The sequence below is a fragment of the Cyanistes caeruleus genome, chromosome 1 (genome assembly GCF_971803275.1).
Source record: "Cyanistes caeruleus chromosome 1, bCyaCae1.hap1.1, whole genome shotgun sequence".
Taxonomy (NCBI): Eukaryota; Metazoa; Chordata; class Aves; order Passeriformes; family Paridae; genus Cyanistes; species Cyanistes caeruleus.
Window position 1 is genome coordinate 47,966,801 of NC_141701.1, and position 15,522 is coordinate 47,982,322.

General features: G+C 34.3%; 1 protein-coding gene across 4 annotated transcripts in view; it reads left to right on the plus strand.

Annotated features, from left to right (window-relative positions):
* Positions 1-15,522, plus strand: part of ROCK1 (Rho associated coiled-coil containing protein kinase 1) — an 85,540-nt gene that overhangs the window by 24,502 nt on the left and 45,516 nt on the right. For all 4 annotated transcript variants that reach the window (XR_015287358.1, XM_086890904.1, XM_086890915.1 and 1 more), the window contains 4 exons: positions 8,788-8,869; positions 12,566-12,666; positions 13,502-13,639; positions 14,814-14,989. Coding sequence is in view for 3 of the 4 variants with exons in the window: in XM_086890904.1 (XP_086747030.1) it covers positions 8,788-8,869; positions 12,566-12,666; positions 13,502-13,639; positions 14,814-14,989 (497 nt within the window). In the remaining variant the exon portion in view is untranslated. The remainder of the gene's footprint in view (positions 1-8,787; positions 8,870-12,565; positions 12,667-13,501; positions 13,640-14,813; positions 14,990-15,522) is intronic.

Below are 15,522 nucleotides of genomic sequence, written 5' to 3' on the forward strand. Positions count from 1 at the left end.
TTGTGGATACCTGCCTGGAAAAAAATCTGGGAGGCAGACAGCAATTTCCTAGGCAACAGTTGTGGAGGGGGTTCTGTTTCCTTTGGTAAATACCACTATTTCTTAAAGGAGTTGTGCAGTTTCTTTTCTTTTGTTGAAGTTTTTACTTGACTCCTTTCAGGTTGCTGCAAAAGAAGCCTTAGACTTTTGAACTGGGACTGGACCAGTTTATCTTCATTCTTTCCTATCTATGATCTGTCTTTATACCATTTTGTCGAAGGGAAGTTATGTACCAGTATTTGCATCCATAGTGTTAATTTTTATCCATGTTACTTTTGCTTTCTAATGAGCGTTCCTTAGAGTGTTGACTCCCATTGATCTAAATTGGTAGTTTGAAGTGTTTGTGTTTCAAATGAAAATGCTGGGACTCCCAAATCAGAATGGCAGATCTCTGTGCTGCTTGTAGAAGAATCTGCCCTCACAGGATAACCAAGAAAGCTGTGGGGACCTCAAAGAGCATTGGCTGATGTAATTTACAAGTGATGTTTGGCTTTAAAAATAAAAATTGAAGTAGTTATTTTAGATTTTAGTTAAGGGAATAGTGCTTGCCCTGTGTTTTTGGTTAACACCATAACTTTGAGAAGTGGAAAGAATGTAAAGTCACTTTTTTCCACCAGGAGGTATTTCTGTGGATAGTGTGTCAGGTTGTCTGCTCATCTCCTGTTGCAGTTGTTACAGTAGCTGGGAACTCTAGACCTGTGAGGTGTTTCCTACTGCCAAGGGCTGCAGTGGCTGTGGAATGCTGCTTCCATGCTGATAAACATCAGGTAGTTCTTTAACTACCAGTACTCCTACTTCTTCTAACACTATTTAAATATATATGTTTCAGGTGTATTTGTGTTAATCACATTTCATATAGTTTGCTTGAAAAGGGCAGTTTTAACAAGCTGTACTTACACTTTATTTAATTCTAGTATTAGTCAGACTAGGTTTGATAAATAATTTAAACCTAAAAGTAGGCTATCTATTTTCTTATTTTCCTCACATTAAAATATAAATGATTTCTGTAGCCTTCCAGATAGTTCTACAACCTCTTTAGTCTTTTTATGTAAAGTGTTCTTTTCATGGTAGAATGTGTTACATTTGGTATAGAAGCTTTGAAGTTTGTAAAACTTGCCCACAGAACATACTAACCAATGCAAGTGAACCTTTTATAAGGAAATAAAGCTGCAAGGATCCAGTGATCTCACTTGCTGTGAAATTAATCAATATAATTTCACTAATGGCAATCAGCTTTTACTCCTGTTTCACATCTTTCTCAACTGTTTTCAAATTATATGGTACCTGTTTTCTGCCTAGATTTTACTGAAATATTTTCTTGGTGCTGTATTGGTATGTGTTCTTCATCTTCCTTGAAGACACTGCTCTCACATCTGATAGTTGTTCCTAAAGGTGCAATACTAAGTGGAATTAATTCTGATAATGGATTGAAATAATAAGGCAGTAGTGTAGTAAATTGAAAGTTTAGATGTAAAAACTATTGACCACAAGAAATGATGCATTTAATTTTATGTAGTAAAATTAATGTTGTAATATAGTGTTAGAATTTGGAGGTGAAAGAAACACCCAGTGAAATACATTTTCTGGAACACATCTTCAAACAATGTCAGTTTTCCATAATTTTGGGCATAAAATAGTCTTACAAATAGGTGTCATTCAGAACAAATCTAGTTATTCAAGATTTCTCCATCCAGTCAGTGGACAGAGGGACTCTGGTGTGAAGGATCTATGACTTGCCCTCTGTTTTAGCAAATGACTGAGGTGTGTAGTGGGTGCTGGCAATACCTCCTTCATGCTTATTGTATGTAAGTTGATTTCTCATATTTTCATGACATTTTATTTTAGTTTATTTTAGGAGATGCTTCAGGTGGTAAGATCCATTGCTGGAGTGAAGAAACAGCAACATCCAGAAGTGCATGTGAAAAAACATTACTACTTGGTTGTGTATCTGTCTGTTGTCTTGCACCTGAGGTTTCCTAAAGTGCTAATATGGATATAACAATATTGGGAGGCCTTTTGGCTCTGGTGTTAGTTTCAGTGGGTATTTTGATGTGTATGTTTGTGTATATCAATAAAAATTGAGATAGCTGTATTGATTTATAATCTGGTGAGTCATGCAGGAAATGTATATTCTAGGAGTTTGTCAGTGCAAGTGTTGAACAGCTACTGTTTGAACAGAAGGCAAATACATGTACTTGTATATGGAACTACACGGAATGTGGGTGAAGTTTGCAACTACACTTGGAATAACCCTTGAAAAAGGCCAAAATGAATGCTATAATCCATACTGTTTTCATTAATGCTGCCTTGAAGTTTCAAGGTCTCCTTACTCAGGTGTTAAATCTTCACTGAGTCAAACTCTTAGCTCTTTATTGAGTTAATGCTCCACCCTCCCTATATTTCTTTTTGAAATACCTGTTAAATCAAATTTGCAAGAGCTCCTATAAGTATTGCTGGATACTAGGAAGCAAGGAGCTCTGTAGAGTTGTGTTGTGCTGGATGATGCATCAAGGGCCTTTTACTCAGGCTCATGTGTCAGTTTGTGTACTTTGCCTGCTCTAACAATTTAATGAAAAGTCTTAAGGGAAGTGCCTTAACTCTGTCTACATTGTCCTGTCCACTTTAAAGATGAAGTGTTAAATTGCAGTTTTCTCCTACTTGGACAGTAAAATTAATGAGTGTGATTAACTTAATGGGATCTTTTGTGTACTTGAATAGAGATAGATAAATGTAGCACTATTGGCATAGTTGACCAGAGAATTCAATTACGTATGACAGGACATTATGAATTATGATGAACACGTGCAAATCAAGGTCGGTCAGATTTGTTGATTTCAGAGTACGGGGGGAAGCTCACAGTACTCATAGTACTATAGAGATAGGAAAATGGTTACAATGCAGGGTACTAAAATATGGATAGTTAAGAGTTGTAGATGTTAAGACTTACTTTCATCTCTTGAAAAAAGGAAAAGTGGCAAAGAGTTTAAACTTGGGTAAGTGCCAGTCTGTCCAAGGAATGCAAATTATGGATGCTGGTAATACCCAGTGGGTATTTTTTTAGTGCTTTGATTGCTAAATAAATAGTAAAATAATCAAGTGTCTCAATAACAAAATTTCAACTAAATTTCATGTATTTTTATTTATTATGTGCTTGATGATACGGTGTCATAATGAAATATGTATGAAATAAAGTTTCAAAATATAAAAATGCTATAATTGTACCCTGATAATGTAGATCATATACTGCATTTTCTACTTTATATAACTTATGAATCATGAAATATGTTTTGCTAAATTGGAATTGGTTGATAGTGTATATTTTCAAATATCCCTATAAAATTGTATTAATATTAATTCATACATCTGAATAAAACCAGCATTACATAATTGTAGTGAGTTTTGAGATTAGGGAATGTAGTTGCAGTGTGAAGAAGTCTAGTATAGTCATAGTAGTACTGGCAGTTTGACACATTAAAACTTTGGAAGTAAGTATAGACCAAAATTTGGGAAAAAATCTAGTAAATGTGAGACTGCTTAAGACAAACTGAAGAAAACCAGTCTATTTTAGATGAATCTAATGAAAAGGCGTAACAGCCTGAGAAATTCAGTGTTAATAGATTGTGTTGTTAATATATGTGTTAATGAGAAGTTTTATGTTACAGTATTCTGTATTTTTAGAAAAACTGAAGGGAACATAATGGCAAAGGCTGTTGGGCTTGGCTAGTTGTATGAATAGAAAGCTGGTAATCAGTCAATTCAAAACAGATTGGTTGTGGAGTTTAACAGGTGTATGGTATTTCACAGTCATAAGGGACCTAAAATAGTGAGTAATAATTAATGATGGTAGAGCAGTAAAAATTAAGATCTAGAAAATCAAAGATGAAATTAATACTTTGTGGTGCCTCGCTGATTAAAAGTGGTAGGTAAAATTCCTCATTGAATATTGAGTGAGTGCATGGGAGAAAAACCTCTCACCTTCCTTATGTTGATCTAGCTTTGATTTGTGATGCCTAGTTTTGTGAAAGAATCAGTCTAGTACACAGTGACTAAAAAAATTAACCAGATATTTCAGTGAATAACTGTAAATATAATGAAGCACAGAACAGGAACTGTTGTAATGCATTGTGTTCTTATGGTGTGCTCATAACTTAAATAAAATGTGCAGTCTTTCCACATGTGCCCCTGCCCCTGTTAAAAACTACATGGTGAAAATAACAGATCACTAGAGAATGCTGATGGTGGGAATTGAAATAGCTTTCATACAAGGATAATTGGAAGAGAGTTGGCCAGTGGTGAAATGCTGCAAGTATGTAAAGCTGTGTCTTTGGAGAGGTGGGTAAAGAGCCATTGTCCCTTCTTTGCTTGAAGAGTGGTAAACTTGAAATGAGGTACGCTTTCATATAGCCTATAGGTGATGGAATTCATATCTGTGCAATGCTGTAAATGCAAGAAACTAAAACAGAGAAAACATTTAGACAAAAATCACCAAAGAAAATTTTGCCTACAAAATTTTTGTCATGGTTAACTGTGACAGTGGCATTTCTGGCTCACGCATACACCTGAGCAGTACTTGCTTATATCCTCTTTCCTGTACACTCTTACTATCATCTCCAGAACTAGTCTATTCATCTAGATTGACCTTTGATTTTAGTCCATATAACTATACCTTTTAAACTTTCAAGTATGATCTAGTAATGAATGAAATTAAACCAAGAGAATATGTGGAATTGTTGGTTCCGTAAGGAAGAACTCTACATGTTGCAATGACTCCCTAGTGTGCCTTTTTTAATAATTCAAGGATAAAGTTAGGTCTTTTAAATAATGAAACTATTGATGATTTCATTAAATGTATGTGATATAGAAAAGACTGTATCAGACCATAAAACTGACTGAAGAAAATTAGAAATGAAGTTTTCCTCCTGTTCTTTTTTAATCATCTCTGAAATAGTGTTACCATGTAAGTGGAGGTATAAGCCAATTTATTTTAGTAATCTAATTTAACTATTAAAAGGAAAATGTCAGTGTAGACCTGAAAGCTAAACAGGAAAATTGCTCTGTAATGACAAAATAAGGTAGAATGTAGTGTTAGCTGAAAATATTTCTGAGCCACAGTATATGTTTCCAAGAAGTACAGAATGTGCTGTATTTAAGAAGATACATACTGAAAATACATGGAACCCATCCAAGTGGAGGAAAAATCCATCACAAAAGATGAGACCGCCTTATTTTAATACAGTGCATGGAACTGTTGGAGGTATGGTTGCCTATTATAATGACAATTGTCATCCTTTAAGAGGAAGAGAGTATGGCTGCTGTAGGTCTTGATGAAAAGATGATGTCCCTTTCTGTGCTGGCAAAAAAGATGACATATTGAAAGATCGAGCAAGATGGAATGAGGAAAGCTGAGAGATGAACTCTCTCTGCAGCCACTGACAATAATGAGTATGTCTCATTTGGCCTTTACCCTTTTTCTGCAAGCCATTATTTCTGCAACTCTGTAGGATATTCCCATCTCTCTGACCCACACCACTTGGAAGCAGCACTCACTTTAACCTTGTGTACTCTTCCCTGTTTAGTGATAGCACAAAAATAGCTGTGCTTCTGTGCTTCCCTTTGTGCTTGTAGTGTTTGCAAGTTCTTTGCTTTAGCTAATGTAAGTGAAATAGGCTGTTTAATGTTTTATGGTATAAACTAGGTGTCCCAAATGTTTTACTTTAATTATGATTCCATAAAATTACTTCAAGCTTAGTCTTGCATTTGCAGTCTGACACTGAAATAATATCACGCTATTCTTTTTCTTCAAAAATTTACTTCAGTTGAAGAAAATAATTATTTTGAGAGTTAAGGATTTGCAAGTCTCTTAATTATAGAATAGTATCCACATTTACCTTTTTTTTGATGGAAGTTTTGAACAGGATAGTTTATTCTCTGGATACTGTAGTGAGTGGGAGCTGATTCTTGAAGAGGCTTTTGAATAAGCAATTCTTGGCATGTAGCTTCCTTAGAATTGTTTAGATGATCTTGAAATATGATTTGAAATGAATGGGAGATCAGTAGCTTGAATCTGTATTTCTGAGTTTTTTAGTTAAGTATTTTAATTGATAGAGTGCCTATCTAAGAACTGGAAGGTGAAGAACAGAACAGGAAACATTGTATATGGTGAATTCTGAATTAAACAGTATTGAAATTTGCTTTTGCCTGTTAAAAGTGAATTTCTATACTTTTTCCCAATCTTTAAAATAAAACTTTTAAAAATAACACAACAAAATACCCAACATGCCTGTGACACCAATGAAACTATGACATTTTCTCTACTTTATGCTTCTTTTGGCATGGGCTTATATTTTAGTATTTTGAAAGAAAAAGGTATGATACAAAAGTAAGATTGACGTTATGAGTTTAAACATAACGTCATTTTTCCCATTTTTTTGTATATTTTTGTATTTGGTGTTTAAAACCTCCCTTCCTATAAAAAAGAAGACTGAATTTTGCCTTTTGAAGCAAGCGCTGAATTGAAACACCTAATTGCACAACCCCAGAGCCAACCAGGATTTGAGAATTTTATGCTGTTGCTTGGTGTGTGGAAGTTTTGTGTTAGCTGTGAACCTGGACAAATCAATTGACTCTCCTGATTTGAAGGCAGATTGAACCACAAGTTTTGACAACTCATTGGTATCTCTAATTTACTTTTAAAAGTCACTGGATGGGACCCAGCAGCCTCTTAGCTGGAGTTTTCCTATTGTTTCACACAGCATGGAGATAAATGCACAGAACCTACTGGTGGACTTTGTACTGCTGTGGAAGCAGTTTTCATGGTTCTCTGTTGAATTTATTCAACAAAAACAAAGAATTGATTTATTCTTTTTTCTTGGATTTCCTGGATATTTACCGTGTATCTTTGGAAAAGGTCTTTTAGTAGTTTGGAAAGTATTTCTCACTAAATTGCAGTTATCCTGTCTACATAGCTTTATTCCTGCATCCGTCTTGAGCCCAATTGTTGTTGGCCACTACTCTCTGATTTCTACTATCAACCCATTAAATGTTGTTTCCTTGCTTTTTACTTTCCTTTTTAGTCATCTGTGTCAGTCCAAAAAGATGATCCTTTAGTACACAAGATTCAAAACCTGACTTTTTTAATTTTAGCAAAGTGAAATACTGAGATGCTTTTCTTGATTTGTATAATTTTCATTTTAACATTTCTTAATTCAAAATGAGCCATTGTATGCAGAGGTATCTTAAGAAAGGATTTTTTTTATGAAATTGACATTTTTAATAATATCCAGCCTTGAAAGCCATTTTGATTATCCTTTCAGCTACCCACTTTCAAATTCTAGTATGATTTTACTGCTTCTTCTTATTATATCCGAAGTAAATAAATTCTACCTCACATACTTTAAAAGTGAGGACTACAAGCCGAGAAATAATTCTAATTTTGATAACACTTGGGATTTTTCATAGTTAAATGTCAGTCCTAAAGACTGAGGTGAAAAATAGGTTTGAATTTGAAGTGAAAGATCAAAGACTAGTATTTCAGTCTAAATCAAATGTGTTCTCAACTATATATTCCTGGAAAAGAAACTTCCAAAAAGCTTATGCTCTAGCTTATTTTCAGGCACAGTTACTTGATATACTTAGCAAAGACTGATGGATCAGTTTTCAATCCTGAAAAAAGGATATAAAAATCCTTTTAAAAGCTGAAAGCAATCAAATTAGGTCTAGACAGGTCTGAGCTGATCAGATCAAAGATATGTCTGGTCTAATATCTTACTTCAAGCAGGTTAAATATACGTAACATAAAACACCTAGCTATGAATGGACAAGTGAATAGCAGTACATCTCTGGCATGCTTTGGAAACATCAATTACAATTTGTATTTTAAGACCTTTGTGTCTGTTTTTGCAGTTGTCACTTACACAATCCTTACCTGAGAGAGAGGACTCCCTAATGAGCTTTGATTCTTTGTTACGTAACTCCCTAGAATACTTGATCATTCTCTGTGGAAGCCGTATCTGTGGGATTCAGCCAAAAAACTGAGTTTACTTTTTCTCCAAGAAGATGCTACCATTGAGGAGTCATTTATACCTAGTGACAGACATAGACTTAGACTTAAACTTCAAGTCACAAAGTACACAGCACTTAATACACCTTAAAACTGTCTCCTTTGTTGAATTTTTCTGTTGGGCTTTTTGATGGTTTGGTTTGCTTTTGTTTATAGGGGTGTATGCTGTGGTAGTAGTGCTAGATGGGCTTGTGGCTGTTTGATTCTAGATTTAAATTGGAATGTATTAAAGCCAACATTTTGTTCATGAGAATTCACACTGAATTTAATGGATAAAATGCAGGGGTTTGATTCTGAGAATCAAAATTACCATCATTGTCCTATTTGCCATTTCACGTTCAAGTGCCTACTGTGTGATGCACTGATTTTAATATTACTGAACTTCATTGGAACTGCTATTTGTTCTTTTTGTATTTGTAAAAAGTAATTCTTTTCGTGTAAGTATGGAGCTAATTAAGGTAATTAATAATACATAGAAGCATATGGAATTAAATTTTGATGAGTCCCATGGAAATGAAGGAGTAACAGCTGTTTCACATAACTAACAGTCATTAAATAAATGTGAATTATTTCATTTGCGAGGAAGATTGATAGAGACTACTGTTTTTTATCTTGGCTCTTCAGTTAACAGCATATGTAATTATTTTTCCAAATACTTAATTTTGTTTGTTTTGTTTGTTTTTTTTCAGGATGGATTAGATGCTTTGGTATATGACTTGGATTTTCCTGCCTTAAGAAAAAATAAGAACATTGATAACTTCTTAAACAGGTGTAAGTATTTAATGTTTAATTTACTCAATAATAGAAGTCTGTAATATCAAAAATGTTTTATATACTTCCATCTGTTTTCTAGCTCTTTGACAGGCAGCTTTTTTTCTTTCTGTTCTAGCTCTTTGAAAAGCAGCTAGGGATTTGGGTTCATCAAGTTTTTGGGTGCAAGTTGTTTTAGGTGCAAGAGTCTTATTTATTTTATTTCATACTGAGAAGTGACAGTTGCATATGCAAATCTCATCCCCAGCAATTGAATATCCAATCTGTTGCCCCTGTAAATGGCCTTGTCTGGAGTGGTACAAAGCCTTTTAAGAAAAAGGCCTCTTGTCTTTGTTAGGGCAACTCCCTGGAGTCCCATAATTTGTTTTCTAATTTCATATTACTAAGATATCATAAGCAATTAACAGTAAAATGACACAGTGATGTATAGAGTGTCATGAAATCATATTAAATTTTTCTTCACTAACAGACTGGAGCACGTATTTTGTAAACATTTGGGTTTTTTAGTATAAAAGGTCTCTTCTCATGAAACTCTTATACTGCGTACAGCTGATGGGTCTGCAGAATTCTCTGCATTTACTCTGTATTTTTTTCACTACCACATTTCCTGCATATTGTGCTCTATAATAACATTTTAAAGTAATGAAGTTGATTTTTCATAGAAATAATAGTTCAGTAATTTTCACAACTAAAAAAAACCAAAACACAAAGAAAACCCCAAAAAGGCATTTATGAGTCAAAACTTTACTGAACTCTGCCAAACTGACAATTCTGAAGATCGTGGCAGAAATGTTTGCTGATTGAAGACTTGCTTCTGCCTGTAGACTAAATGGGCAAAACTTGAAATTAAGCTAATACTATTAGATTTTTACAGGCTTAAGCAAATCAATTAAATTCTATAAAAAATGTTTTTTGTGGTAAATACAATTTGACTAAAATAATTTCTGTCTTTGCTTTGAAATTTACGTGGCTTTTTTTTTTTTTTCATGGTTTCCATGGTGTTTTCAAACACCATGTACAACTTCTTGCGTACAACTGCAACCTATGATAGTGAATTTGTGGTGTTAATATTACATTAATCTCCATTTGTGTGAATATTTGGGTTCACTAGATCCAGTTGATGGCTCACTTGCACATAAGCTGGTTATTGAAAGTTTAAGATTAAATGTTCTGTTTAACTTTTCACACTTCAAACTGTGTTGATACCATATGCTGAGTTACATGCACATTTTGCATACTCAGTTATTTACTAAGAAGGTGTGGTGAAACTCTTGAGGAAAAGAGAAGTTATATCAGGCAAAGGAAATACTCATTGCAACAGATAATTTGAATGTAATTTTTGAGTAGTGAAATCATTAGTGAGTCTTAAAAAACTTCACTTCTGCCACTGGGGCTAGTGAAAGAAAACTTTTACATTTACAACCTGATAATGAATATCTTTTCGGTATAAATTACATATTGTGTAAGATGTGATCTGAAGTAATCTGAAGGTGGAGAACAGAACACATTAGTTCCCTTAAAACTGCCTTTGAAGTATTACCTTGCAGTGTTTGCTGAAATATGAAAGCAAGCTGTGGATGTGTGAGTAGTGGCCTTAGAGAGAACTCTGAAGTCTAGTTTGCCTTGAATTTCTATTAAAAAAAAAAAAAAGACATTTTCATGTTTATTTAATTTTATTAGAAGACTGTTTAAAATGCCTTTTTGCAGTATTAGCTGTCTGATTTGCAACATTATTGCAGAAACTTAAAATAAATTTCTAGATGGCAAATAAGATAGGCGTTTGCTTCCTTTATTTTATAGAGTGATTGCTCTATGAATCATTCCTTATCACCTCTTTTCTTCTCACTAATTTACATTGCATATTTGTGGAGCCTTCAAAATCTGCCTCTACTGGCTGATGTTGTGAGGATGATTTTTGCAAATGTAGAATCTTACTGTTTCTCTACCATATAGAGTTAAAAGAATAAAGAAATGAGTATTAGAGGTATCTTAGAGCCCTACTTTGCAGTGGTGACTCAGTTTATTTCAAGGCAGCATCTGAGCCTATAACCAAAGTTCAGGGCAAGTTGGAGAGGGTGATTTTTGCCTTGGGAGCCACCCCAGCTGTTCATACAGCATAAGCTGGCCAGGTCCTCCACTGGGCCTGGGAGATAAGGAACTGCCTATTGAAGTATATTGCAGCCTGATAAACCTTGTTTAACAGATGTTAGAATATGATTTCCAACACTGTTGTTACTGTAACATTTTGTCTGAAGATAACTGAGTGTGAGTATGTATCTCAACCAGTAAATTTCCATTTGCAACTGATCACAAGCTTGGCTTACATTATTTTAAAATCCTTAGCCTAGGTTACTCTAAAGATGTATTTTCCTTAATTCTGCTTTGTTCATTGGCAATTGTGACTGAATACCATTTAAAGGATTCGTATTGTGCTTAGGCTTTTTCATTCAGAGAGGTGAACCTCTTCTTGTGAGATTATTAGGCAGGGAGTTTACAATAGCTAGAAAATTGCTGTCATAAAAATTGCTGCCTTGCTCCTCCTCTTCTGTAAGCCAGTTGTCACCAGGGTAAATAAGGTAATGCATTATTTGTTGAAACTACTGGATATTTTGATCCCTGTGTGAAAGAATTTATCAGAATTTAGGGTTTTGCTATAATTTACCAAAATCAGCTTGTGTTATGTTGCATTGTAAATGGTTGCTTTAGGTTAGATAGTAATGCCACAGAGTATTTGTTCAAACAGAACTATGTTTGTTCCTCTTGAGGTGATAAAATCTTACTGAATTTTTATTGTAGATAGGCTGCTTTTGTTTTAGATTGTGGCCTGGGTAGGTAGAAACCTAATCATAATTTTCTGTCATCTGCTTCATCTTTTTTAGCATATGAACTTAAAATATTTTATTTATCCTTCATTTTCTTCCCCTGTCCTTACTTCTCTCTAAACTTTGCTTTTAGGCCTAGAATATATTATTTTTGAAAATAAAATACCATTGCATTTTTTTTTTATTAGAAGCATATCTGTTTTAGTAGAACTTCCTGGCTTTTAGAGATACTGAAGCATGAAGCTTTTCTACGTAGTCTCATGCCAGTGTTGACCCACATGGATTAAAATAGACTGTTTTAATCTTTTACCAAATTTGGAATTAGAGTATCTGCCCACTGGGAGTTTGTAAATTATTCTAGTTTATAGAATGACAGGTTTATATAAATAATTGCAATGATTCCCACTGCTGTTTTAAATTAAAATCTACTTTTTTTGAGTATTGGGAATCATGAAAGTGCAGAAAAGTGAAACTTCTTTTAAAAATACTTTTTCAAGTGTCTTGTAGTGTATTTTTTTGCACACTTTCCCAGCTGTGCTGCTTATTTATTCAGAAATAATCTTTTTATACTGATTAGCTTGCAAGAAGGATCATGCTGGATATTAAGTTTTTTGTATAGCAGTTTTTTTTCCAGGTAATTATTTTAAATGGAATTCCTAAATTAAAATCGCCTGTAATAAGATTGTACAGTAGAGTCATTGCACTAGGTTATATCAGGTTTTGGTAGCTATGGTCATGAGAATAAAGTGATGCATTCTTGCAGAGAATTTTTCAGTGGGAAGGTAGCACTTCTAAAAACTATGGAAAATTAAAGTTAGGCAAATGGGTTTAATGAAGTTGACTATATATGAAATGTGAATTTTGTTCTATGTAGATAAAGACACAGTAAACAAAATGAGGGATCTGCGCATGAAAGCTGAAGATTATGAAGTGGTGAAGGTGATCGGTAGAGGGGCATTTGGGGAGGTTCAGTTGGTAAGTTAAGTTTCTATTTGTACATTTAAACAGTATGTAGTATTTGCTCATGCATCTGTTTCTCAGTGTAGTGTTCAGAAGATGCAGTCTTAAATATTAAAGCCTTTGACTCAATGAATTTTTATTCCTTTACATTTTATGGAAATGTTTTTGAAAATGTCCTATTTTAGTCCTGCCTGAGCACACAAATACCTGTTTTGCACTGTAGTCTTCTCTCCTAAAATGGAGAATATAATATGATATGCTGCATCTTATGTGTATTCCTCATAACCAAGAAAATTGGCCTTTACCAATGTTCCCATGGACACTGGAAGTCTTAAGGGCTAGAAGAGTTTCTGCCAGTTCAGGAACTACACCACATTTTTGTGGACATAGTTCTCATAGATGAGAGATGTGTGTTGTTTGTGATAGGTTAGCAGCCAGGCTTGTTAATCCTGCTTTATTTAATTGTGTGCTGGTGGGAGAAACTGGAAATACAGCAGCAAGTACACACATCTGCTAATGAACTCTGGAAAATGCTTATAGTTTTAACTTTATGGTATTTAACAACACTAACTGCCAATATTTGTCCTTTTAAAGGCACATACATGCAAATTATGTGACTCCCGTGCCTATGGACTTCTGTGTTGAAAAGTTATAGCAAGTATTTTAAAAGTAGTGCATTGTCAGATGTAACTATTTTGTGGATGTATGGTATATAATCCTTTGTAGTAATGTGGAGAGTCTCATAAAATGTGTTAAATGGTAAAGCAGGAAAAGTAATGTTTTCAGTGATGTTCTTCATGTGTTAATAGGGCAAACTAATACGTTCCGTATGTCACCTTTGTCTTCACAGGTGAGGCATAAATCCTCAAGGAGAGTGTATGCTATGAAACTTCTGAGCAAATTTGAGATGATCAAAAGATCTGATTCTGCATTCTTCTGGGAAGAAAGGGATATTATGGCTTTTGCTAATAGTCCCTGGGTTGTTCAGGTAAAGTGACATTACTTTTAAAATACTGGCATTACAGAATAGTTTGGTTGCAGCACTTGGAATTACATATTTCAAAGTCTCTTTTTTGTTTTTTTGATCTGCTAGGGAATACATGACTAATACAAGGAATGCTGTACAAAAGGGCAGATATCACACTTGCTTCAAACTGTATTTTGTCACATATACAAGATAAACCATACTGCTTATTATTAGAAATCTTTGCTAGATATATATTGGTGCATGTGCTGTGTAGTAGTTATTTGAATCATCCAGCATACCAGAAAGATGCACCTAAGAAAGAGCTTCTGTATATTCTAATTTCCGTGTGTATCTTTGAAAATGATGCCTGCTCTGGTTATTTTTTCACCATTTCAGTGTTGTCACTGACAGTTTTTTGGGAGGCGCTGCTGCCTTTGAAGTTCTAAGGAGCATGCCTGAACCAATCATCGAGCATTGTGTGTGCACATGTCAGATTGTTAATTTAAACTGTTCTTAGCCTTAAGCATATAAATTTTTCTATTAGGTTGGAATTGCACAAACTCATTCAAGATTTACCCAAGTCAAATGAGTAACTGCTTCACTATCTCTGTCTGGGTGTGATTGTTCAGAATAAAACTTAGGGATTTCATGCAATTTAAAGAAAAATATGATTGCCCTACTCATGTTGAACAGAGGGTTGACAGCTTTAAGGGAAATATTTTTATTGTTTAAAGTTTAGGCTCATTTTCTGTATAATAAATAAATGTCGACATTAGAAAAATAAACATTTAGTGATAATACAAGTAGAATCAGGCAGATGTTTGCAACAGAATAGCTTCACCTTTGCATATGGGTCAACTAACGTCCCAGTGAGAAAAATATTTTGTCTAAATGTAATGAGCATTCTCTTATCTCAAAATTTATTGCACCAAATTCAATAATCTTAATTTGTAACCAGCATGCTACTTCTTCCAGGGTAATATAAAAGGATGGAAGATCTGTCTAAATTTTGTTCTAGAGGTTAACTTCTTTTTAGGAGGTTTGCTGAATGATGGGGCATTGCTGCAGTTATTGTAGCAATTCTGTTACTTTGGAAATCAGTTTACGCAGAAATGTCTTTGATATGCCAGCAGGCAAATTATTAAAGATAACTGGAACTTCAAGTGGTTTAATTTTTGGTTTTGCTTTTTTGCAGTTATTTTACGCATTCCAAGATGACCGTTACCTTTACATGGTGATGGAATACATGCCTGGTGGGGACCTTGTGAATTTAATGAGTAATTACGATGTTCCAGAGAAATGGGCAAGATTTTATACTGCTGAAGTTGTACTTGCATTAGATGCAATTCACTCAATGGGTTTTATACACAGGTAAGAAAGAAAAAGATGTTACATAGGATTGTTTATTTCCTGATGCTGCCAGAATTTCTTCAGTTTAGGCAGTTTTAAAATTCAAGATATTACTTCTTTGTTATTCCATAATTATTCCATATTACAAATTGCAAAGTTGTTGCCATCAGAAACTGTAAATCTGAGGTGGTATAATTAAAGTGAAGGTTTTCAGTGGGCTGATGTTCCTCAGTTTGGGGAGCAATAAAATTGTGCCACTTTACCAAGAGATAAAAAGAACAAAAATGGTATGAGCATGTTGGCCCCAAAATGGTTATTTTCTTTTGTTTAAAAAAAGCTGTTTAGGGAATTTGATCACAGTAGTATCCACTATTGGGAATTAATTCTCTGCTAGGCATTTGAAGCCTCAGTGACCCATTAAACAAGAATCTGTGAACAATGTGAGGAAAATCTCCCAGCCATATGTTTTCTTGAGAGGGGTAAGATGGAAAATTGAGATGCTGAGCAAAGGGAATTGGATTAGTTTCATATTATGTACTTGCCCTAAAGTGAAA